The sequence below is a fragment of the Aspergillus karnatakaensis genome (genome assembly GCF_047715665.1).
Source record: "Aspergillus karnatakaensis strain CBS 102800 unplaced genomic scaffold BJY04scaffold_28, whole genome shotgun sequence".
In the NCBI taxonomy this organism is placed as follows: domain Eukaryota; kingdom Fungi; phylum Ascomycota; class Eurotiomycetes; order Eurotiales; family Aspergillaceae; genus Aspergillus; species Aspergillus karnatakaensis.
The window spans coordinates 123514-144850 of record NW_027395740.1 but is presented as its reverse complement, the minus strand read 5'-3'; the positions used below and the strand labels follow the sequence as shown (position 1 = coordinate 144850).

The window sequence follows — 21337 nt, the reverse complement described above, 5'->3', positions numbered from 1 at the left end:
TAACCTTCTTTTAGACTCTATTACCTTATTTTGCTGCTTGCGATGTTACTGGTCGAGAGGTCTTTGACTTGTCGCCTCAGTGCTAGCCCTAGTGCCGTGATTCGCCTCATGAGCACGTCTTTTGTAATAGAAGGTGGATTTTCTCAAGCTTCTTGCATACTAGGTATATAACCCAGTCAGAAGCTCTCGGGTTTGGTTTCGAGCCGTAGGCTTTAATTGCGGACTGTAGGATCCGTTGAGTCCGTGAAGCAACCAGGATGGCGGCAAATGACGAGAAGACCAACGCCGTAAACGTTGTTCCCTCGGCGAATCCAACTGAAAAGCTCGAGCATGGCGAGGGACAATCACAAGAAAAGGCGAGGCTTCTCGGGTGTAGCCCCCAGGAATACCTCGACGCCGAGGAGTACAGCAAGACCCTCGACCTAGCAGATGCTCTTGATGTGAGTATTGCATCTTGATATGTGCCTAGTTCGCCTTGAAATCTCACATGCTATACTGCTCCAGCGCGCAAGAGATATCCTCGCCTACCATGACCATGACCCGAACTTCAATCGCGAATCTATCGTCCGCCTGCAAGACTTTGTCAACCACCCTGATCTCTTCCAGAATCCCAACGCACATGCGGACCTCATTTCTGAAATCAAAGTGGAGATTTCGCTCCTGACAGAAAACTCTCCCTACGCAGAAGTTCGCGCTGTTGTGAGCAACAAAGACGACGAGTCTGCTCCAGCCGGCACGATACGCGCATGGGTCATTGGCCTCTCTTTTGTCATATTGGTGAGCTTTGTCAACCAGCTCTTCTCCGTCCGCCAGCCTGCGATTTGGATTACAGGTGCATGTGTGCAGCTGCTTTCGTTTCCCCTGGGTAGGGCTTGGGAGAGATGGCTCCCTGTGGGCGGATTCTCCATGTTGGGTTCAGTCTTCAAGCTGAATCCAGGGAGATTCAACCAGAAGGAGCATATGTTAATCTCGATCATGGCGGATGTGGCTGTTATCATACCACACTCGCGGTTTATTATCTTCACCACATGGATGGAAAGATACTTTAATCTGCCTTTTGCTGGTTCGTTTGGGTTTCAAATCTGTGCTTCAGTAAGTGCAGCCTTACCCTTAGCCCTGATTCGAGTCTAACTCGCGTAGCTCTCTATGAACCTGATGGGGTTCGGACTTGCTGGGTTGGCTCGACGATTCCTGGTCTATCCGTCGTACTGTATCTGGCCGCGTTCGCTAGTGACTGTAGCGTTGAACCAATCTCTTCATGAAGGTTAGTCACGACATTCATCTTCTATCATTTATAGTGCACTTCTAATATCTCGCAGAGACATCCGAGGCTGTCCCTGGCCCCTTCAAAAGACTATACAGCATGTCGCGCTACAAGTTCTTCCTCCTCGCCTTCGGAGCCATGTTCGTCTGGTTCTGGGTTCCTCAGTATCTCGTTACTGCAGTTTCGCTTTTCAACTGGATTGCATGGATTGCACCAGACAACTTCACACTCACTGCCGTTACTGGTCTGAAAAGGGGCCTCGGGTTTAATCCTTTCCCTACGCTTGATTGGAATGTGGTTGTCCATAACATTGATCCATGGGTCGTGCCATTCCACGTCACCTTTAACCTGTTTGTTGGTGTTCTGCTCGGTGGGTTCGTGCTTATTGCGATCTACTGGACCAACACGTATAACACGGGGTACCTTCCGATTAACACGAACAACATGTATACGAACAATGGGTCAATGTACAATGTCTCTGCGATTCTGGACGACAAGGGCCTTCTTGATACGGAGAAGTATCTGGCGTATAGCCCGGTATACATCGCCGCGTCATCTATTGTCTCTAGTGAGTTAAACCACACCTCCGATATTCTTGCGCTGACCGTTTAGTGTCTTCTTCTTCGCCGTGTACAGTTCCCTCGTGTCCTATGCAATCCTCTACCATCGAAAGGACATCGCACTGGGTTTCCGGTCTCTGTTCAACTCCTTCAAAAAGAACAGCCAGCAGAACGACTTCAAAGATATCCACAGCCGACTGATGAGGAAGTACCGCGAGGTCCCTGAGTGGTGGTACCTGATTCTCAACGTAGGTTACCTTCATCCCCTACTGTCCGCCTACTAACGACATCAGGCCGTAGCCATCGGACTAGGAATTGCCTCCGTAGCAGGCTGGCCAACAAACACCAGCGTCGGCGTGATCTTCTTCGGTATCGCGCTGGCCATCGTCTTCACCATCCCAACCGGTATCATCTACGCCACGACAGGTATCCCAGTCGAGTATAACGTGCTAGCGGAGTTCATCGGAGGCGCATGGCAGCCCGGGAATGCTCTAGCGGTTTGTCCCCACCTGTTGTTCTTCTGTCTCTGAGATATGTGCTAACCAACTCTCCAGATGAACTTCCTCAAAGGCTTCGGCTACGTAACCGTCGCCCACGCCCTCGATTTCGCCAACGACCTCAAACTCGGCCACTACCTGAAGATCCCTCCGTGGCAGACCTTCTTCTGCCAGGTCGTTGCAAGTACGCACCGCCCCCCTACCCTCCCTTCCAACAGCACCTTATACCAAAAGCACGTAGAACTAGATAACTAACTACAAAACAGCCACCGTCTCCGCCATCGTCTGCACGGGCGTCATGAACTTCCAAATCACCCACATCCCCGACATCTGCTCCCCGACGCAACGCGACCGCTTCACCTGCCCGGGCCTGCAATCCTACTTCACAGCCGCCGTGCTCTTCGGCTCGCTCTCCGCAAAGCGCATCTTCGGCGCCGGCGCCCAATACACCGCTCTCCTAGCCGCGTTCCCTGCAGGCCTGGCCCTCCCGCCGCTCCTCTACTACAGCACGCGCCACCTGCCGCCAACGCACTGGCTCACGAAGATCATCCTCCGGGTGCGCATCTCTGGTCCCGGTATAACATCGGGTATATGTGGCCCGCTGTGCTGCCGGGGTGGATCAGCTGGAATTTTGTAAGAAGGTGGTATTTGGGGTTTTGGAGTCGGTATAATTATGTGTTGAGTGCGGCTTGGAGTTCGGGGATTGCGGTTGCGGCGGTTGTGGTGTTTTTGCGTTGTCGTATCATGGGGTCTATGTGGATTGGGCTGGGAATGCACCGGAGAAGGTGGGTGGGTGTGAGGCGACGGGGATGTGTACCAGGTTGACGGTGGGGGAGGGGGAGACGTTTGGGCCTGGGAAGTGAGTTGTTTAGGCTGTGGTTATCTGGGGTTTACCTATACGGTCCTAGATGGGAAGTGAGTGTCGGAGAGTCACCGGGGGTAGAAATGGAAAGGAAGTCATTGTTGCTTCCCTAGAGCGTTCGAGTGGATACTTACTTGAGAACCAGGTGAGACGGCTTTACATACCTAACGCTTACTTGGTCTAGGCCCTCTTCTGTTGTCTCGCTAGGGCAGGGATATTGGAAGCCCTGAGTGGTCCTTGTCAGCCAATGTAACAGCGCAACGCGTTTGTGCCAATGCTTGGATTTCGTAAGATGGTGAGAACTAATTGCATCGACGAGGGATGTAGACAAGCCGACGATTGTTCACCAAGAATAAGCTGACAGTGGCGCTGACAGTCGTACTAGAACCAGGTCCTCCAGTCGGCATTCGTGTAGAACCCAGCTTGTGCAACAGCTTGACATGGCGATGTAACATTCTTAGAGGTGAATAGTTTATATTCCAGTCCCCTCTACCTCTTCACTGGCTATCTCTTCAAACGGATACTAAGGCTGTTTGGGAAGGTTCAAGTCTTGTCGGGTGGATCTCACCTCAGCCCTAGTCTCGTCAGCCGGTGCCATACCTGCTATAGCTCCTGAGCACCCCTGATAAAACCACCCTTGTCTCTCTCAGCTTGTTCTATTCTTTCTCTTCTCAAGCAGAATGCCCGGCACAATCATCATCACCGGTGCAAACGGCTCCCTTGCCGTCCCTGCCACCGGACTCCTACTGACCAAGTACCCAGACCATACCCTCATTTTGACAGCTCGCAATCCCCAGACACTGAAACAATACGAAGACAACAAAAAAGTCCACATCCACAAGCTCGACCTCGCAGACCTCTCCGCCGTAAGCGCTTTCGCGACCACAATTGCTACAGACATCCAGTCTGGCAAGCTCCCACCTCTCACCAGCATTATCTGCAACGCATACCACTGGAACCTCCGCGGTGCGCCTGAATCAACAGCCGATGGCCACGAAAAGACCATCCAGATCAACCACGTCGCGCACGCCGCCCTCATCCTCCGCCTCCTCGGCTCCTTCGACCGCGAATCAGGCGGCCGGATCGTGCTCTTTAGTAGCGACGCGCACTGGCCGGGTAAGAACGGTCTAGAGAAGTTTCCTCCTGCTATACCAGAAGCCGATCAACTGGATACACTGGTGAAGACGCCAGCGGAGGGAGTGGAAGCGAAAGCAGAACACACGGGCCGCGGGTTCCAGCGCTATGCGAACTCGAAGCTGGCGATTGTGATGTGGATGTATGCGCTGAATCGGCATTTGGAGGAGGTAGTTCTCTCCTCACTATCTAATTACCTAGTAGTACCGTATGTCAGAGTCAGACAGTCGCTAACCAGTTCCATCATCTAGGACCTCGCCGTAAACAAGATCACCGCCATCGCAGTCAACCCCGGAAACCTAGCAGACTCGCGCGCGTTACGAACCAACACCCCTTTTCTGCTCACGTTCATGTCGCTGTTTATTATCCGGCCGTTTTTGTTCCTTCTTCGACGCTTTGCGGACCCGACGATGCGGACTGCTTCGGAGGCGGCGGCTGATATCGTGCAGTTGGCAACCAGCTCGGATAGGGATGGTGCTGATGATCGCACGGCGGGATACTACACCATGGGAAATAAAGATGTCAGCTCGCCTGATAGTTTGGATGAGGAGAAACAGGAAGCGTTGTGGGTGAAGACGATAGAGTGGGCTGGGATATCGGTGGAGGATACGGCTTTGGCGTTGCCGGTGTAAGCACCTTGGTCACTTTTGTACTACTTTGTTTTAGGAGAAAAAGAGATGAAGTAATTAGGAACAGGGTTCCCTCCTAATATATGGATGCACGTTTCCGGCCTGTCACTCGCTCCTATATCACAGTTTTCCTCGATTTCTCGCCTCTTTCTCTCAGGGCCGCGGATCAAGGCATCCTAGGAAACGATGCAGCGGATTACAAACGAAGAAGACCAAGTAACAGTTAGCTCGGGAGGTCTTGATGCAACTACAATAACCGTATCTCGATGACTACGCGACAATTCATGCATACATGTCCCAACTACTGCATTCCTACGTCCGGACCAGCAGCTCCAAGCCCAACCCACCAACAATCGACCCCCCAGCAAGCCAGAACCCGTTCCCAAACCACCACCAGCAGCTCTCTCCACTAGCCAAATCCACCTCCCGAATCATCACACCGAGAGATCCCACCGCCCCGAGTACAGCGACGAGGTAGTACACCACAGACATGTGCCCCAACCGCCCACAAGCCACCAACAGAGCACCTTTGACCGCCAGAAGCCCCCACAGCAGTGATTTTGTCTGCTCCCCGTATAGCACCGCAATGCTTTTGATTCCGATCTTCCTGTCATCGGCGACGTCTTGGTGTGCATAGATCGTGTCGTATATCATCGTCCAGAGGATATTCGCGCCAAAGAGGCAAAGGACGGTGAACTGCACTGTCACCTGCAAAGAACCCTCATCGTCATCCCAATCCCCTGTCAAGAGAGGAATTCCCAAAGCCAAACACCCCATGACAACCCCCCACGACAGACAAAACCCTAGCACCAGCTGCGGGTAATACGTATGTCGCTTCGCCCAGGGGTAGTAGGCCCATCCTACGATGCCAGGGATCGCCCACAGAGTGGAGTGAACAAATCCACCGGGAAGAAAGGGTAAGAAGAGTAGGGCGCCGATTGCTTGCGTTGCGGTGAAGAGCAAGGCGGCGGTAGGGGATACCGCCCCGCGCGGGATCGGCCGCTTGGCTGTGCGCTGCACCTGCGCGTCCAGCGGCGCGTCGATCAGGTCGTTCCAGGTGTGGATGGCGTTTGAGACGAAGAAGCTGCCTCCAAGGAGGAGAAGGCTTGCGTGGAGGACGTGGTCGAAGGGAAGTTCATAGAGTGCAGCAGAGAGGAGCAGTCCGAACAGGTGAGGGAAGAAAATCAGGCAGAAGCCCACGGGGGGTTTGAGGCGTGCGAGTTGGATATAGGGCAGTGCGGAGTCGGGCACGCTCTTGAGCCAACCGGATCGGTGGTTTCCTGTGTACTGATCTGCCATCGCTTTAGGCCTTCCTTCTTGGAGTGTTTCAACTTACCAGGACTCTTAGACAGCCAGGAAGAGGGGGCGAGGTATTTATCTCCCGTAACTCATTCCCCTCCGAGTTTCGAGTCTTATGTAAGTAGCTACCCCTAGCTCACTGCACTCAGCCATCCATGCCGCCCAATATCGATTTCGAACCGTTCGTCGCCCGTCTGTGTCTTGCTACTCCAGTGGCTCCAGCGCAACGGCGATGCCCTTAGCGTGCCCGCTAGCAAAACGCTCCCCGCCTTCGCTTCCGTTAGACTGGCTCTGTCTCTGCTGTCTGACTTCTTTGGCGTCGTAGTCGAGTCAGACCTGGGAAGGACAGCTGCATTGGGCTCCTCTTGGTAGGTGCTCATCTAGTGAGATCCCTGCCATCGCAATCTCTTACCCCTCAGGTCGGCCACATGCTTGGAGTCTCCATCGTTCGTCGCGCTTCAATGATGTGTCCACAGTCATCAAGCTTGGTGATACTCTTCGCTTGACCTTCTCCATTCGTAGCGCAGGCCACTCGCCAAACCCCGGCTGAGCTGGTATATCAAAGCCGGGGCTCGTGATAGACCTCCGCAAACTCAACGAGGTGGCTGTCGCCGACGACAAGAAGAGTGTGAGGGTGGGGTGTATACAGCGCTGGATCCACATGGGATTAGCGTCATCGGCGCCCGCATCCCATCGGTCGGTGTTGGAGGGTCGATTGAGATTCTAGGAGGTTTGTCGGTCAGTGCTAGGAAGCGCTAGGGTTCAGGCTGATTTCCGTTACTAGGAGGGGTTTTCCACTTTTCTGGCCAGTATGGGCTTGCGTCAAGAATTTCGAGGTACGGGTCCATATATTTGAAGCTCTGTTCCGTACTCCATTGACATATCAGGTCATCCTCAGCAACGACACGATCATCGATACCAACAGCGAGAAAAACCCCGACCTGTTCTGGGCGCTCAAGGGGGGCGGCGCTAATTTCGGTCTGTCGCAAGACACCGTTGAACTAGCATTTGGTGCTAACTAGTCGAATCCTAGGCGTTGTCACCCGCTTCGATCTGTACAGCATCCCCGTTCACAACATCTGGTATCAGGTCGGTATCTACCACCTCGACTAAGTAGAGGTCATTTTCGACGCCTTCGCGACATGGCAAATGAAATTCACAGACAGTAACGCCACAGTAGCATTGTTCGTCGGCCTTGACACAGCCACTCTAGCCCTAAAATTCTCAACTCCCAGCGAAGATCAACCAGCTTGCTACGCCCCATTCAATCACATCCCGGCAATAGCATATCCAGTCCCTGCCGCAAGCGGGACCGTTCTAGCCCTAACTCAGATCTCTGGCGTGGCGGCTGAAAGCGCTTTACCGCGGTAAGAGACCTCTGGACCAGGATCTTATGGAATTACTCTAATTGTTACTGTAGGATGAAACGCCATGACTACCGCGGCGTAAGCTCAAAGATCAACGCCCAGCTGTACAAAGAAGTCTACAGAGTCTGGCGCGAAAAGGCACTCGCCGTTAGGGCTGACACCGGTGCAAATCAGACGTTTGCGCTGCAGCCTGTGACCGCGTATATGGTTCAGCGTGGGATTGAGAGGGGTGGGAATTGTCTTGAACTGGCTGTTGAGAATGCTACTTGTAAGTACTTGATTCTTTCCTCTCTTGCCATTTCATTGTGAATTCCTGTCGTGCTCGTGCTGAATAGGTAGCGTGGAGACTAATGGAACTGAACTGAACAGGGTGGACGACTCTCATTGACTGGGAAAATGAGAAAAATGACGAGATTATAAGAGGAGTCTCGATTGCCACGACGGAGAAATGGGAAGAGCTTGGAAGGGAGAGAGGTCTGCATGTTGGGTTTGTGTACATGGGTGATGCATCGAGGGACCAGAATCCGTTGCTGTCGTATGGCGAGGAGAATCTGAAGAGATTAAGAGAGGTGTCGGATAAGCATGATCCCGGAAAGGTGTTTCAGGAGTTGCAAGGTGGTGGGTTCTTGTTGAGTAGGGTCTGATCCGTTTAGTTTCGTTTAGTTGTTGTAGCCTGGATATGTAGTTTATCTTGCTAGGTCAGTGATGACTGTTCTCCATGAAGAAGAAAATAGCCGGTCTTCTTGTTCTTGTGACTGCAGTACTTCTTCCTCGAGTTACGCTCACTCGATTTTCTGTCCTTATTCACGTCAAGTTTCTGCAAAAGTGGTTAATGTGCTGGTTCTATAGACATAAACGATAGATAAAGCTTACAGACCACGACATATGTAACTGAATTGAGAGCGAGCATGTTCTTTGAGGAGGTAAAATCGGCAGGACAATGCTGCAGAGACGACCATGATACTTCTTCTCCCCGGATGGTCACCCAATAGTCTATGGATATCCTGATGCTCTCTGGCTCTTTCCCTCTCAGATTGGGGGACAAGATTGTCAGACCACGGCCGAATGTCCAAACATCCGTTGCTGGATACGGTTATAAGGTAAGGTAAGTCCATTCTCTGAGCAGCGCAGCGTAGCGACGGTTTCAGTTGATTAAAGATCCATATATGTGTAAAGACCCGCTTTGGGTCTTCCATAGGTAAATCCGTCCAGCTTCCGCGGAGGCAAACGATAGACGGTTTGGTGAGAATGCGAGGCATTGAGACATATGTCCCAAGATGGTTTGTTGTAAGCACCCCGTGATAAAGTCCCAGAGGTTGATTGATTCATCTTCTGAACCAGAAGCTACTAACAAGCCCCCATCAGCTAAGAAGGCGATAACGGTGATCCTGTTAGCATGGCCTTTCAGCATGAGCTGGTATGCTCTAGAATATCTCTTCCACACTCTACCTAGGTGTCATGGACAGTAATGCCATGTTTCAGGAAGCTAGCTTATATGTAGCTGATGGGTTGGACGATAAAATATGTCAAGGCAGACTGCCACTATATGCTCGGAGTATGTTCAAGGCCCATATGGAGCAGGTCAAAAAACAGTCCATGGGTGAATGAGAGGGCTGGGTATCAAGGACACCTCCCACACAGTCAACGTTGCTCTACTCTTCTGCATCTCAACGTCTCACTTTTCTCAAGCTGGTATTTGTTCTCCGTACTAGTTGGCTAGCAAGCGGGGATGCCTGCTGACTTTGAGAAAAAAGCAAATATAGAGAAACCTGGGCACCCAATGCGGGCTAGGTACGCGACATCCGGGTTTCCATCGATTTCTCCAGCTCGGTACAAAACTTAAAGATATAAATGGCAATGCTTCATCAGACCGTCATTAATCTGCACGAACGGATCGGATCGCAGCGTAGAATCTTCGAGCTGCTCGAGGGATTCTCAACTGGCGCCCGAATCAGCACTGCAGGCCAAGAGGTTTGTCTGTATCAACTGGCTGACAAGTAATCGAAGCCAATGATACACGATCCTGCACCCCTGCTCGCTGATCTCGAGATCGTGGCTATCTCCACGGCTCAGATCACCGATTTCTTGACGATTTGCGCGACAGTTGACAGTTTCATTGCCCTTCACTGCCCTTGTTAAAAGAGGTCCATTTGAAGTGTAGTCTCACACTTTGATCAGAAGATCTTCTACTTCCCAGTCATCCATTACAAGCTATTCTTCTGGTCCGCGACCTTGATCTGCAGCGCCAACGCAGAAGGCTGGGACGACTTCTCCAATAACCTCGCCACCGATCTCTCACCCCTAATCGCCTTATTCGGAGAAAATGCCACGAAACAATTCCTCAGCGAATCGCTATCCCCCTTGGACAATTTTATCTTTGCTATGGCGCCGCTCGGGATCCTGACGGCGCTGGTCTCGGCTATTCGAGTGTGTGGAAGTCCGTCTCTTCGTGCGTTTATCGGGCGAGCACAGGAGGGGGAAGGTGTTGTTGAGGCTGAACTGTGTTCGTCTACAAGCCGGAGCGTAAGTGAGTTGTATAACAATGGGGGGATTGCGCGCGTGTTTGGTCGGCCGAAGATCTTGGAGGTTGTGAGGGACCCGAATTCGACGGACTTTTATGACGGTGCGGGGGGAAAGAGAGCCAAGGCTGGTATCTATACTCTCAAGGAGTACATCGAGAACGGAAAAGAGGAGTCGGAGTGGAAGGAGGGGAACAAAGGAGTGGAAGGCTTGCTTGGAAGGCTCATGGGCAAACGGAGAGCGAGTAAAAATTCAAAAAACGAGAAGCTACCCACAGACAATCCGAATCTATCGCTCAATATCGGTATAAAGCAACAGTCTGGATGGGTTTTCTGGTTGGCTGCATTGACGGGGTTTGTGCTTCAGAGTGCGGTGCTGGTGTTTGGGGCTATTGTCACTTACTACCTGCAGTGGAGGATGGACGGTCGCTCCCCTGAACGATGGGCATTTCCGTTGGGATTCTCCGGAACCCTGTTGCAGTGCACAGGAATGTTCCTTTGTGCGCGGCTTGTTGAGCAGAGTACCAAGGAGAGGAAGTTCCACAGGAAGTCAGAGTCCTTGAGCAGTGATCAGCCATCGCGTCTGTACTGGCTGCAGCCGGGCAACCAGGCAGTGGGTGACCAGATCTTCGATGCTTTTGCTCACAATGACGATAAGAATCCTCTTCGTCAATATGTCTTTTCATTCCGAGAAAAGGGCCCGAAGGCCAGTTTTCTTGTTTGGGTTGCCATCATTGTCACAATGGGTGGGTTTGTTTTGCAGTTTGTAGGGCTAAGGGCAATGCATTCCTCTGTGGCTGTCTTCCAGCTTGGAGCGATGTTGGTCATGAGCATTATCCGCGCTAGCCTTCGCACTCGCCGATTTGATACAAGTGAGAATCACCTTGGTGACATCCTCGACCTGGTTCAAGGGCACGAGCTTGATTGGCAGGCTTTGGAAATCGAAACACCGGAGCGAAGTGACCAGAATTCGGCACAATGCTGGCTTGTGTGCAACTCGCCCGTTAATCCTCAGCATGATACGAAGTCAAAGCCCACCTGCGAGCCTCGCACCAAGATTGTTTATGGTGAATTTCCTGATCAGAGTGAGGTGCAGACCACCCCGGAGGTCCAGAGGAGTACACGCGAGAGTCTCGGGGCGAAGCCAGCCACAAAGCCTTGTTTGGCCGATCGTTTGCTCAAATACCGGTCCCGGCTTGCGTGGCTAACGACAGCAGGGTCCGAGATAAATGATCTATCGGCCTGGGAAGACAAACACGTCTCTGTCCGTCATTGCGCTCGAAGGCTTCAAATGATCCTTGAAGGGACTGCTGACATTTTGTTTTCCGATATCAAGCTCCCCGAAAAAGAGAAGGATGAGAACTCCTTTTTACGGTGGGATCTGGAGGTGGCAACGCCTAAATGTGGTGAATCACAACAAACAACCTCCGATTCGGTCTCTATATGCATCCGCAAAGATACCGAAGCAAACGGCTGGAAAGTTGATCTTTCGGACTCAGAAGCTTGCCTTGGGCTGTGGGCATTCTCTTTGAAGCAGAGATATTTGAATTCACGGAAGGCAAGCAACTTCAGGAGAGTCGTGGCCGTGGCTACCAAAGACGGGAGTGTGCCAACTGACCTCGAAATCTGGATCGGGGGCATGAAGACAAAGCCACAAAAAAGCGAATTCAAGCGCGACGATGATACTATGCCGTTGTTCGGCCAGAAGTCAGTTCATGCCGGGACTGAATGTGTTCTTACTGTACCTGCGAACAGCTCTCTTGTGGTCTGCTGTGCCCAAGACATTCTTATGAACTTTGTCGCCGCAGCGAGCCACCTCATCGATGGCCTCGGCGGCCAAACAAACACGACTGTAGGACCCAACGGTTTTCGCCTGGTGAACGATAGGTTGTCAAGGCTTGTACAGATTTACGATGAGAACGGGCTTGGCTCCAAAGAGGACGCGTATTTATGTATCGTTCCCGTGCTGCTGTCTCTGTCGCAACTGCCATCCGTAAGCAACTTCTTGGACACCGCAAGACTAGCCGCGTCCGATGTTCGGAAACGGGGCGACTGGAAACAAGCTGAAGGGTTATTGCAGTGGGCATGGCGATCCTCAAAGTCTGAACAAGATCTGCAAAAATCCGCTGTGGCTTTCAGTGAGTTTTATCGTTGGATGAAAGTAGACGACAAGCAAGAGGAGCAATTTGATTACTCGGCTTGGATACTCGAGCTAGGAAAGTACGACTGCACCTTAGCGATCGCAACTCGCTACGAGAAGGTGTTCGAAGCAATCAAGAGCTCGGACCTATCGCAAAGCCCAGACATACTAGATGCACTGGAAGAAGACCAACTTATCGACGCATTGGTATCGCTACGCCCAGGGGTTAACACACACAAGATGGGTTATTCAAAGCGAACGGCACTTCACTGGGCTGCCATCCGAGGCTGGCTCGAAGTTGTGGTCGGGCTATTGGAGCTTGGAGCATTCCCTGACAGCCTAGAAGAGGATCGGCGAACACCGCTATCATACGCTTGTGAGGGCGGGGACCTGGATATAGTCCGGGCACTGCTGCAAGCAGGCAAACTTCCAAATAACATTGATAAATATTCGAGGACTGCGGTCTCATATGCTGCAGCCAATGGGCACGAGTCTATTGTCCAAGTCTTCGCCCAAGACTCCAGAGTGGTCTGGGATATCGCCGATGGGAACGGCTATTTACCACTTCATTTGGCTGCAAAGACCGGAAACCTGTCTGTAGTAAGGACCTTGCTAGGGGCTGGTAGGTCTAAAGGAATCTCCATTGACGCTGCAACACGTGATGGAACTACCGCTCTCATCCTTGCTCTGATGAACGGAAAGACTGAGGTAGCTATCCTCTTGGCCAATAATGGAGCGAATTGCGCAGCCTTGATAAGAGACGAACCGGCGTGGCAATGGCTGGTCAAACAAGGACTTCTGAAGTCCGCTGAATTTCTTCTGGAATTGCTGAACAAGGACCTTCTCTCAAAGCACGAGGCCCCGAATCGAATTTCCCTCTACATTTGTCATAACAAAGAATGGGAACTAATCCACGATAAAGTTGCGGCCATTGAGAAATACAAGTCTCAGCATCTGAACGCCTTGGATATAACAGTGCTCGATGAGAACTGGCAACCGTGCACCATGGGTTCTTTGGCCAGTGTTGTCTCTAGCCAATACTGCGCGGTTGCATATTTTTACGAATTTGATCTCCAAAGTCAGGAGCCTTTGAGAACAGATATCGATCCACCTGAGGCACTAAGTTGCATAATGGACTGTTTTCCAGATATAGGTATTCCAGAAGGAGTGGTGGAGGAAGCCGCAGCCAACGGCAACTGGGGGCTGCGCTTGCTGCATACATTGCTAGACGTTCGACCGGAGGAGGTGGAAGTGACTGAAGCAGCTATCAAAGCAATGCGACGCGGCGGCGTTGCCCGAGGAGGAATATTGCACAGGTTGTTTGATGGACGAGCACGACTCAGGATTACCAGTGGACTGCTTGAACAATTAGCGGCTGTGGACGAACCATTCCCCCTCGCCCGAGTAATTCACTCTTACAGAGACACAGCAAAGGTCACAGAGCAAGTAATCAAGGCAGCAGCGGAGAACCAGTATATGGTTAGCATAATGCTGGCTAAGTTGCTCGACTATCGAGAAGAAGAGGTGAAGATCACGGAAGAAATAATAACGGCAGCAGCAGAAAACCCTTCTGGTGCTACGGAAGCCCTTGGATTTTTGCTCAACCGTGTACCAGGAGAGATAAAGGTTACAGAGAAAGTACTCAAGGCAGCAGCGGGAAATATCAAAGGGAAAGAAGTCTTGACGCTTTTACTTGATCGCCGACCACATGAGGTGAAAATCACAGAAGAAGTCGTCGAGGCAGCGGCTGGAAATCCTTCTGCCAGTGCTGCTAGAGAAATCCTGACTCTCTTGCTCGAGCAACGACCAGATGAGATGAAGTTTATAGAAGGAGTAGCCGAGGCAGCAGAAGCGGGCTTAATGTCTGAGGAAGTGCTGAGTCTATTGCTTGACTTCCGAACAGAGCCAGAAGATACGGGAGATTCGGCCTGAGCAGTGGGAAAATAAAGTGGTGCCTAGCTATGAGGTTAGGTCCTTCATGCAAGCTGAGAAAGATCATAGACACCCTCTTAAGTTAGGAATGCAGCTGAATTAGTCCCCCTTCTTTCCAGAATGCCCAAGCAAAGACGATCAACGCCTTGCCTACAACCACCGTCCAAAGTGCTCCAATGATACCAATGGAAGACTTTGCCCACAGACCTCCGATAAAAACACCCAAGATTAAGCACACGATGGCGCCTAGCCGCTTCAGATCTTCAGTGAAAGACTGTCCGTGGACTGGCACTGGAGAGACAGAGAAGAGATCACAGTAGACGCTCGTCAGAACCACACTAGTAAGACTCTTCCGGTCCAAAACGCGACTGCTCACTGCCTGTCCGCTACTCTGGAACGCAACAAGCGCCAACGAAAGCAAAACCTGCCAATCGAGCCCAGCCTTCGTCGAAGAAGACCGCTCATCAAGGCGCTGCACAGTTGCAATCGTAGCCGCAACAGCCACACAAAGCAGCTGAATGAGAAACACCGCGCAAAGCAGCCAGCGACGGCGCGGCGACCCTTTCCCGCCCCATCGATAAAACGAAGAGAAACACCACGATCCAGCGCAGAAACTCGCAATAGAGGTCGCAGCTCTGTACCAGCGTGTTGATGGATCGGCGCCGATGGCTCCTAGGCCGAGGTACACGGTGTTACCGGTCTGCATGCTTACGAAGGAGCCCCATATCAGCACTGCGGAGCTGTCGAGGATTCCGGTGAGGATGTAGCAGAAGAGGAGGATCAATTCGGTGCGTTCCGGGTTGATGTCGGCGGCGAAGTGGGAGGCGAGTTTGCAGCGCTGCGGGTTGGAGCTGGAGGCTTGGTTGGGTGTACGCGTGTTTCCGAGAAGGCCGTCTGTCTCGCGTGGCCTCATGATGACAATGAGGCGTTGAGAATAACCGGATTGAGGCCCTGATGGAGAGTTTCGGAGTTGCTGGAAGATCTCAGGTCGGGTAGGTATGACCTCATCCATAACAATAGAAGCCACGTGACGGACCTGCAGGCTTAGCCTCACGTGATCAGGAGGCTCTCCGTCAATCACGGGTTCTAGACTTCGTCAGTCAGATGCAGGCTAGCCGGATGCAGGTTAGCGGCGATGAGGTCACAGCAGCATCATCAGCATGTTGCGCATACGACATCATTGCTTGCAGCTGCTCAGGACCCTGAAACCGCCTCAACCTTGGTCAATTCCACCTCCAGCTCAAGCTTGTGATGGCTGATCTCTTTGACGTCATGACGTCGTCGTTGCACAACCTGCAAGACCAAGGAAACACCGCTCTCTCAGCAAGATAAATAGCTGCTCAATCCCCCACCAACTCTTCCCTTCTTCATCAACACAACACTCTCACATCCACACTACAATCTTCTACAACTTTCAAACCAAACAACCAACCAAACCACTTCTATCACAATGGAGACCGTCAAGGTGAGCTTCTTCTGCCGCATTCTTCTCACTCCAAGTCAACTAACACTCCTAAGAACGCCGCCAACTACGTTTCCGAGTCCATCCAGGGCGCCGGTGCCACCACCTCCAAGGAGGCCAACAAGAACGTCGCCAAGGACAATGATGCCTCCCTCGGCACCCGTGCCTCCGCTGCTAAGGACGCCGTCGTCGACAAGAAGGACGAGAAGTCCCACGACACCAAGGCCGATGTCCACAAGGGTATGTTCTCCTGTTCATCTCAAGTTGTCAGGATTGGATACTAACGACGATACAGAGGCCGCTAAGCACTAAGCGATGACTTTCGATACCTCAAGCAACATGTGGGAACGGGCTTCTCACTGAGACTCGATGATGGATTCGTTTCATGACTGCATGTACATATACCTTATGAAGAAACGATTTTAAATCTGTGCTTGGTTCTTTTTGGTAGTCTTCTCTTCGTAGTCAGCTCGGCTCAGGACCTAGCTTCTGCCAGCTTTTCTGCCCTCATCTCCTAAACTTACCCCGCTATGTGACTGTCTACCTTGTAGTAAATCAAGGAACCTGTCAACGTGGTCAACTGCGATACTGCCTGCATGAACCGGATCAACTCCCACCAATAGGTAGCTGCAGCGTTTACCCCTCCACTGTCTCTGTATAACTGCACCTGGTTTCCTTACAAGCCCCCCTCTCGTTCTACACACGTCCTATCCGTCAGCACCTCATCAGAATCATCGGTACCGTATTTCTAAATACGCAAGCGCCACATCAAAGATGCATCCCCTATCCTGCTATCTCTTGGAAGGGTGTGCGTGGTGAGAGAAGGGATCTTCGGTCTGGATATTTCTGCTTGGCTGGAAGGTGGTGAAAGAGTACGTCCGTTGGTCCTCAAAGAGGCCCTCGGGCGAATAAAACAAGTTCTTCAGGTTTCCAGACATATTTCCTGCAATATCCTACAAAAACAGAGCCTGAATCAGGGGGGTCCGAGCCGGTTTGATGGAAGTTTGATGATGGCTGGCTTTGGCAGGTGAGGATATGGCAGAGCATGGTTAGAGGTGAGACCGACAGGAACATAGGCTGCTGGCTTTTAAAATCCCAGACTTGCAGATTCTCACTGGGCTAAGTAGACTTTAGCATTTATTTCCCTTGTCTAGGGTGTAGTCATCCAGCGCTACTAGAAATTGCCAGCTCAATCCACCAACGGACCTATAGGAACTTTGGGCTCTCTGTGAAAATTGCCCCTAGTCGCACCTCTGCATTCAGGGCAGTAAACATCGTTGCTATGCACCGGATAAAACCGCACGCCATACGCCGGGATCGCAATCCTACAGTAGAGACACTGCGATGCGCCTTCTGGCAACGCCCACAGGTCGTAATGTGATATTCCTCTCATTTCTCCTGGCTTGCAGAGTGTGGGCTTTGTTTTCTCTATGATACTTTCTGTGCTTTTTGCCGTTGCTGGGTCGTCAAACAGCTCTGCAAACGCCTTGACTGTATCCTGGGTGGCGGCGTCGAGATCCGCGCGGCGACGAGTCAACTCCTCCACAACACTCCGAGGGGTTCGAGACGCACTCGTACTGGTATCTATCGCTGCACTCCCGTGAGCAAGGAGTATAGCAGCAACCGCGATGTGCCCCATTACAGTAGCATGGAATAGAGGCGTTCGTTTCCGATGATCAACCAGGTCAAGCAAGTCCACTGGCTGGCTGTGCACGAGTTCGCGAACAACATCCACCCATCCGCGCTGCGCAGCGACAGCCAGCGCCGTCTGCCCATAGGCGGCCGTGAAATATGCATTGGCGCCGTGCTTCAGAAACAACTTCGCAAACTCGGCGTGCCCGTTCATGGCGGCGACCATTAACGGCGAATCAGATTCCTCTTCTCTCTCGAGATCTGCCCCATGCGCCAGCGCGAGCTCGACGATTCTCCGATTGCCGTTCCGCGCCGCCCACAGCAGAGCGTCTCTGTTGTAGTAGGCGCCGGAGATGGCCATCTTCTGCGCGATGGGTATCGCCATGTCGTCGTCCAGCATTACAAGCGAATACCTCATGTCATCTAGATCATCGGTGCGATATGCGCCCAGAGCCCCTGCATCGAGGAGTAGCTTTGCGCATCGGTAGTGGTTGTGCATAACGGCGATGTCTAGAGGTTTGTCCAACCAAGGAAGCACATACGTCGGATCGGCGCCGCGTTCAAGGAGCAGCTTGAGGACACGATCCAGCCCTAGGTCCGAAGCTAAGGGGAGTGGCGCGTACTGCGCGGGGGTCTCGTTCGCATCCGCACCGGCGTCCAGCAGAAAGCGCACCATCTCTTCCTCCCCATTCTCGATGGCCACTCGTAGCGGCGTGTCGTCCCGCCCTCCAGCGTCTAGACTAGCCCCGGCAGCAAGCAACAGCCTGGCCGCTGGGATGTCCCCCATTAGAGCCGCGTGGCCGAGCGCGCTGTAGCTGCTCTCGCCCATCTGGTCTATACGCTCTTTTGGTGTGTTTTCAAGCAGCAATTCGACAATGGGTATACCACAGCCTCCTTCAAGCGCGTAGTTCAGCAGGGGCCTGCCGCTGTAGTGCTCGGCAGCGAGATCCGCACCCGAGTTCAAAAGCAGCATGAAAATCTCGTCACGCCCGAATGCAGCAGCACTCATCAGAACCGTCTCATCGTCCTCACCGCACGCGTCAATGGCGGCGCCGGCTTCGAGCAAGAGGCGGACGGTCGAGAGATGGTCCTCGCGAACTGCCATAAACAAGGCACTGACATGCTTTGATTTGGAGCTTTGGAGGTCAACGTCGATACCCATCTTGATTAAAGCACGGAGAATGGAGTCCTGCCCGTGTGCTGCGGCGCGGAAAAGCGGGCTTGTATGTGCGTCGGTCGTCGCGTTGCCGCCGGCTTTGACAAACTCTTGCAGAGTTCTTAGTTGGCCCTTTTGGCCTATCCATGCTGCAAGTCTGTCTGGACGACTCTTTACGGCGTGTCGGTAGAGGATGCTGTTGAATATGGCGTGGAGTTGCCGACATGTGAGAACGAGAGCGTTTATCTCGTTCGGCTCAAGGAGATCTGTTATCAGCAAAAGAAGCTCGGTTGGGAGGTCTTGCAATGTCATCTTGAGCCATTGCCGCTCCTGTGAGCTTGGATTGAGATTCGAAAGTGAAAGTCCCTTGATTGATGGGTAGAGCGAGTATATGTAATAAGAAGTTGCCAAGTGTATCTTTTGCAAGCTCAGCCTCTGCACAGCCACGATTCTTGATCGATTCTTGTCTTAGGGGATGTAGTAAAACAGCCTTGTAGTGGCCATTCACATGATAGTCGGGCTCTACAGGCACTCCTTGTACCAACAGACACGTCAGAACCGCGTAGGAACCGGATAGCTTGGTGCACTGTTCAGGGACAGCGCTGCACGCTCGTCTCCATTGCTCAGCAAAGCTGGCTCATTAGACGGGGTGGCTCAGCTATCAACTCGAAGTTCTCTCAGACCCCCGTGGGGGTAGTCGAGAAGACTGGTAATCCATGCTATCCACATTATTCCCACGAGGGTAAATGGGCATTGCACAGCACAGGTGCTGGACGAGCTAAGAACGCCAAGCTAGATAGGTCAAGGCTCTGGAGTCTGGACCTCATCTGTGCGCAAGCTTGCATGGCTAGCCACTCCAAGACCCAGGCCCTAACCGATTGATGGAAGGCCCGCCGAGACTGTAATATCGGGAACATTTGCGGATCCTACTTCGGCTAGGATAGCGAGTTCGAGCGGTCAACGCGCAAAACAGCGAAGAGAAGGAGATTAGTCCTAGAGATCCTCAAGTGGCACTGACTTTGGTCGCATGTAAATATTGCCGCTGCGAGGACTATTGAATATCTCTCGGACTTCCTGAATGTAGTCACCCAAGTCTTTCAGTTTTATATTCACAAATGAACCCAACCCTGGGGTCCAAAATGGTGCAACTGCGGCGTAGAGAGCCTCCTTGGGCACATCGCCATACATAGGCCGTAGCTTTCGCTTGCAAATGTTGAATAGTCCCTTCGGGGTCTGCAGACACGTGAGATACCAGTAATGCCGCTTGTCAAACACGCGATCCATGGTTGCAGCCAGTGAATATGGCGTGCCGTTGTACTGGATCAGCGTATCAGTCTCTTGTCTGCGGATAGCGTCTGTCAGCAGTCTGTACTGTTTCTCGAATCTCTCATACTCTGCCCCAGTGAGCTGGTCGGCTGCTTTGTCTGTAAGCCAGCAGGGAGCCAATGCATGTTCAAGGGGGACTGAGCATGCCCATTCCAGATCAATAAGATGCGTGATGTTCCAGTCCTTGTCGACAAAGATATTGCTCATGTGCATATCAGTCAAATGCATGACAAATGGGCTGTCACGAAGAGATCTGTCGGTGAATTGAGAAAGCATGGAACGCATCAACACCAAGTTGACAGCTTGACTTTTCGCGTCATCATCATGGAAGGCAGCGTTGGCTTGATAGCGAAGTCGGTTGTCGTGGCCGTCGAGCAGATCTAAACAGAAGGTGTCTGCACTCGTATAAGTTGTGTCACGCGCCACGCCACTTGGGATCTTCAAGTTCTCTAGTTCCTGGATATGACAGAGCAAAGGACGGTTGGTCAAACTTAGGCGTCCATCATTACCAACCGTCCAGGAGCCGATTCGAGGCTGCGGAACTTTGGCGAGCGAGACGATGACTTTCGCCATGCTTTGGTATAGATTCCGCGTCTGCTCTTCTGTGTGCGGCTTTCGAAACACCATGTAGAGTACCTGTTCATCTTCGTTTTCGATCCAGTCAATCAGCATATAGCCGCGGCCCATGAAGGTGGTCCTGGTCTGTAAGATATAGTCGCAGAAATCTGCTTGTCCGTGCAGACGCTGCCAGAACCGCCACACCGACCATTTGAGTCTCTGCCAAGCAGAAGCCGATCGTGGTTCAAAAAACTGCAGTCATCATTAACAGTCGTTCAGGGTCAAAAGGCATCTGAGATTATCATCTACGCTCGTTCCACCTGGCACTCCAAACCCCCGAAGAGCCACAGTGGGTACGTCCGGGCAGTTTTTGTTGATCCATATGTATGTCGCGGCCTCTGATCGAAGTTTCTCCTCGCAATTCCCCGGATAGTGATATTCACCAACCTTGTACGGCAAAGGGACCCTGAATGCCATCTTAGCCGAGGCTGAGTCTGCAGAACGTTCAACAGTCACTGGAACGCAGACATTAAAGCTCCCATGCTGCCAAAAAACCCTTGTGTCATCATAGATGGGAGAGACATGGACCCGGTCGGGACTCGTCAGCCCACAATGCGAGGCTACCACAGACTGGATTTCTTTGCTCTGTGCCCTCAACTCCTCGTAGAATGAATAGCGCTGCTGCACGTATAGCAGCCTTGGCCTCATATCATCCTCCTCCTCCTCGGCGTCTGACAGGGTGATAAACCCGCGCAGGAGTGCCTTATGCGGTCTCAGAGCGGGTGTTTCGGGGGCAGAAGTATCATCCGAAGTGTTGTCTCCCGCTGTAGGCGTTGAGCTCTCAACTTTTTCTGATATTTCTTTGGACATTTTGTGTGTTCTCAACCTGGATAAGGAGGCACGAAGTAAAGAGGACGCGTCCACTGTTGACTCGACATGATGGCACGTGACTACGCCCCCTATCCTCCTCCCCATCCATCCATCCTGCAGCTCTTCAACA

The 21337-nt window shown here is 52.2% G+C and overlaps 9 protein-coding genes across 9 annotated transcripts; 5 read left to right on the top strand and 4 right to left on the bottom strand.

Moving 5' to 3' along the window:
* Positions 1–257: 257 nt before the first annotated feature.
* On the top strand, positions 258–2958 carry BJY04DRAFT_218884 (OPT oligopeptide transporter protein-domain-containing protein; the record flags this gene model as incomplete). Its single annotated transcript, XM_073716411.1, has 8 exons — positions 258–440; positions 505–1092; positions 1141–1264; positions 1320–1815; positions 1877–2072; positions 2118–2321; positions 2379–2505; positions 2588–2958. The coding sequence occupies 8 exons, from the start codon at positions 258–260 to the stop codon at positions 2956–2958; spliced, it is 2289 nt and encodes a 762-aa protein (XP_073570541.1).
* A 905-nt stretch (positions 2959–3863) lies between these two features.
* Positions 3864–4949, top strand: BJY04DRAFT_218883 (uncharacterized protein; the record flags this gene model as incomplete). The annotated part of the gene is made up of 2 exons (XM_073716410.1): positions 3864–4487; positions 4569–4949. The coding sequence occupies 2 exons, from the start codon at positions 3864–3866 to the stop codon at positions 4947–4949; spliced, it is 1005 nt and encodes a 334-aa protein (XP_073570540.1).
* A 113-nt stretch (positions 4950–5062) lies between these two features.
* BJY04DRAFT_228132 (4-hydroxybenzoate octaprenyltransferase) lies at positions 5063–6245 on the bottom strand (the record flags this gene model as incomplete). Its single annotated transcript, XM_073718772.1, has 1 exon — positions 5063–6245. One exon carries the CDS (start codon positions 6243–6245, stop codon positions 5259–5261), a length of 987 nt encoding a protein of 328 aa, XP_073570539.1. The 3' UTR covers positions 5063–5258.
* Positions 6246–6673: 428 nt separating this feature from the next.
* Positions 6674–8256, top strand: BJY04DRAFT_218881 (uncharacterized protein; the record flags this gene model as incomplete). The annotated part of the gene is made up of 8 exons (XM_073716409.1): positions 6674–6691; positions 6768–6979; positions 7030–7081; positions 7133–7223; positions 7279–7338; positions 7408–7612; positions 7666–7880; positions 7982–8256. The coding sequence occupies 8 exons, from the start codon at positions 6674–6676 to the stop codon at positions 8254–8256; spliced, it is 1128 nt and encodes a 375-aa protein (XP_073570538.1).
* Positions 8257–12810: 4554 nt separating this feature from the next.
* Positions 12811–14244, top strand: BJY04DRAFT_70219 (uncharacterized protein). The gene has a single exon (XM_073720896.1). The coding sequence runs from the start codon at positions 12962–12964 to the stop codon at positions 14201–14203; it is 1242 nt and encodes a 413-aa protein (XP_073570537.1). The 5' UTR covers positions 12811–12961; the 3' UTR covers positions 14204–14244.
* Positions 14245–14285: 41 nt separating this feature from the next.
* BJY04DRAFT_218879 (YoaK family protein) lies at positions 14286–15116 on the bottom strand (the record flags this gene model as incomplete). The annotated part of the gene is made up of 1 exon (XM_073716408.1): positions 14286–15116. One exon carries the CDS (start codon positions 15114–15116, stop codon positions 14286–14288), a length of 831 nt encoding a protein of 276 aa, XP_073570536.1.
* Positions 15117–15579: 463 nt separating this feature from the next.
* On the top strand, positions 15580–16098 carry grg1 (putative glucose repressible protein Grg1). The gene is made up of 3 exons (XM_073711539.1): positions 15580–15668; positions 15722–15905; positions 15961–16098. Exons 1-3 carry the CDS (start codon positions 15654–15656, stop codon positions 15975–15977), a joined length of 216 nt encoding a protein of 71 aa, XP_073570535.1. The 5' UTR covers positions 15580–15653; the 3' UTR covers positions 15978–16098.
* A 36-nt stretch (positions 16099–16134) lies between these two features.
* Positions 16135–18801, bottom strand: BJY04DRAFT_190695 (ankyrin repeat domain-containing protein). Its single transcript, XM_073711538.1, has one exon. The coding sequence runs from the start codon at positions 18763–18765 to the stop codon at positions 16855–16857; it is 1911 nt and encodes a 636-aa protein (XP_073570534.1). The 5' UTR covers positions 18766–18801; the 3' UTR covers positions 16135–16854.
* Positions 18802–19446: 645 nt separating this feature from the next.
* On the bottom strand, positions 19447–21219 carry BJY04DRAFT_228129 (uncharacterized protein; the record flags this gene model as incomplete). The annotated part of the gene is made up of 3 exons (XM_073718771.1): positions 20647–21219; positions 19826–20589; positions 19447–19795 (listed from the first exon to the last, which is right to left on the bottom strand). Exons 1-3 carry the CDS (start codon positions 21205–21207, stop codon positions 19447–19449), a joined length of 1674 nt encoding a protein of 557 aa, XP_073570533.1. The 5' UTR covers positions 21208–21219.
* Between the last annotated feature and the right edge of the window lie 118 nt (positions 21220–21337).